General features: G+C 57.0%; 1 protein-coding gene across 1 annotated transcript in view; it reads left to right on the top strand.

Annotated features, from left to right (window-relative positions):
- The window catches only part of LOC119587629 (axonemal 84 kDa protein-like), a gene marked incomplete in the record, with an annotated part of 24003 nt that overhangs the window by 11827 nt on the left and 11890 nt on the right, over positions 1-286 (top strand). Inside the window, 1 exon segment of the mRNA XM_037936333.1 lies at positions 102-274. Within this exon segment, the coding sequence (XP_037792261.1) occupies positions 102-274 (173 nt within the window).

Below are 286 nucleotides of genomic sequence, written 5' to 3'. Positions count from 1 at the left end.
TTTCAAATTACAAAATGTATGACCAAAAATCACTTCGTTTATTCTAAACTCCTAAGGTTGCACTTCCCTGTGCTCTTCGATCTATGACCTCCCCGTCCAATCGCGACCTCACTTCCCCCAGGAGCCCCCCAGGTGTCCACGAAGAAGGCGAAGCCGCCGCACTACACCGACACCGCCCCTGGAGAACTGAACCTCCGTCGGTACCGCGTTCAGGGCGGCGTCTATACCGTGGACCTGCTGGAGGTGCCCCCGCAGCCCCGGGTTCTGGCCGACTGTACCATTACTC

The sequence above is a fragment of the Penaeus monodon genome, chromosome 22, assembly GCF_015228065.2.
Source record: "Penaeus monodon isolate SGIC_2016 chromosome 22, NSTDA_Pmon_1, whole genome shotgun sequence".
Taxonomy (NCBI): domain Eukaryota; kingdom Metazoa; phylum Arthropoda; class Malacostraca; order Decapoda; family Penaeidae; genus Penaeus; species Penaeus monodon.
The sequence above is the reverse complement of the archived record's forward strand: the minus strand, read 5'-3'. Positions and strand labels throughout refer to the sequence as shown.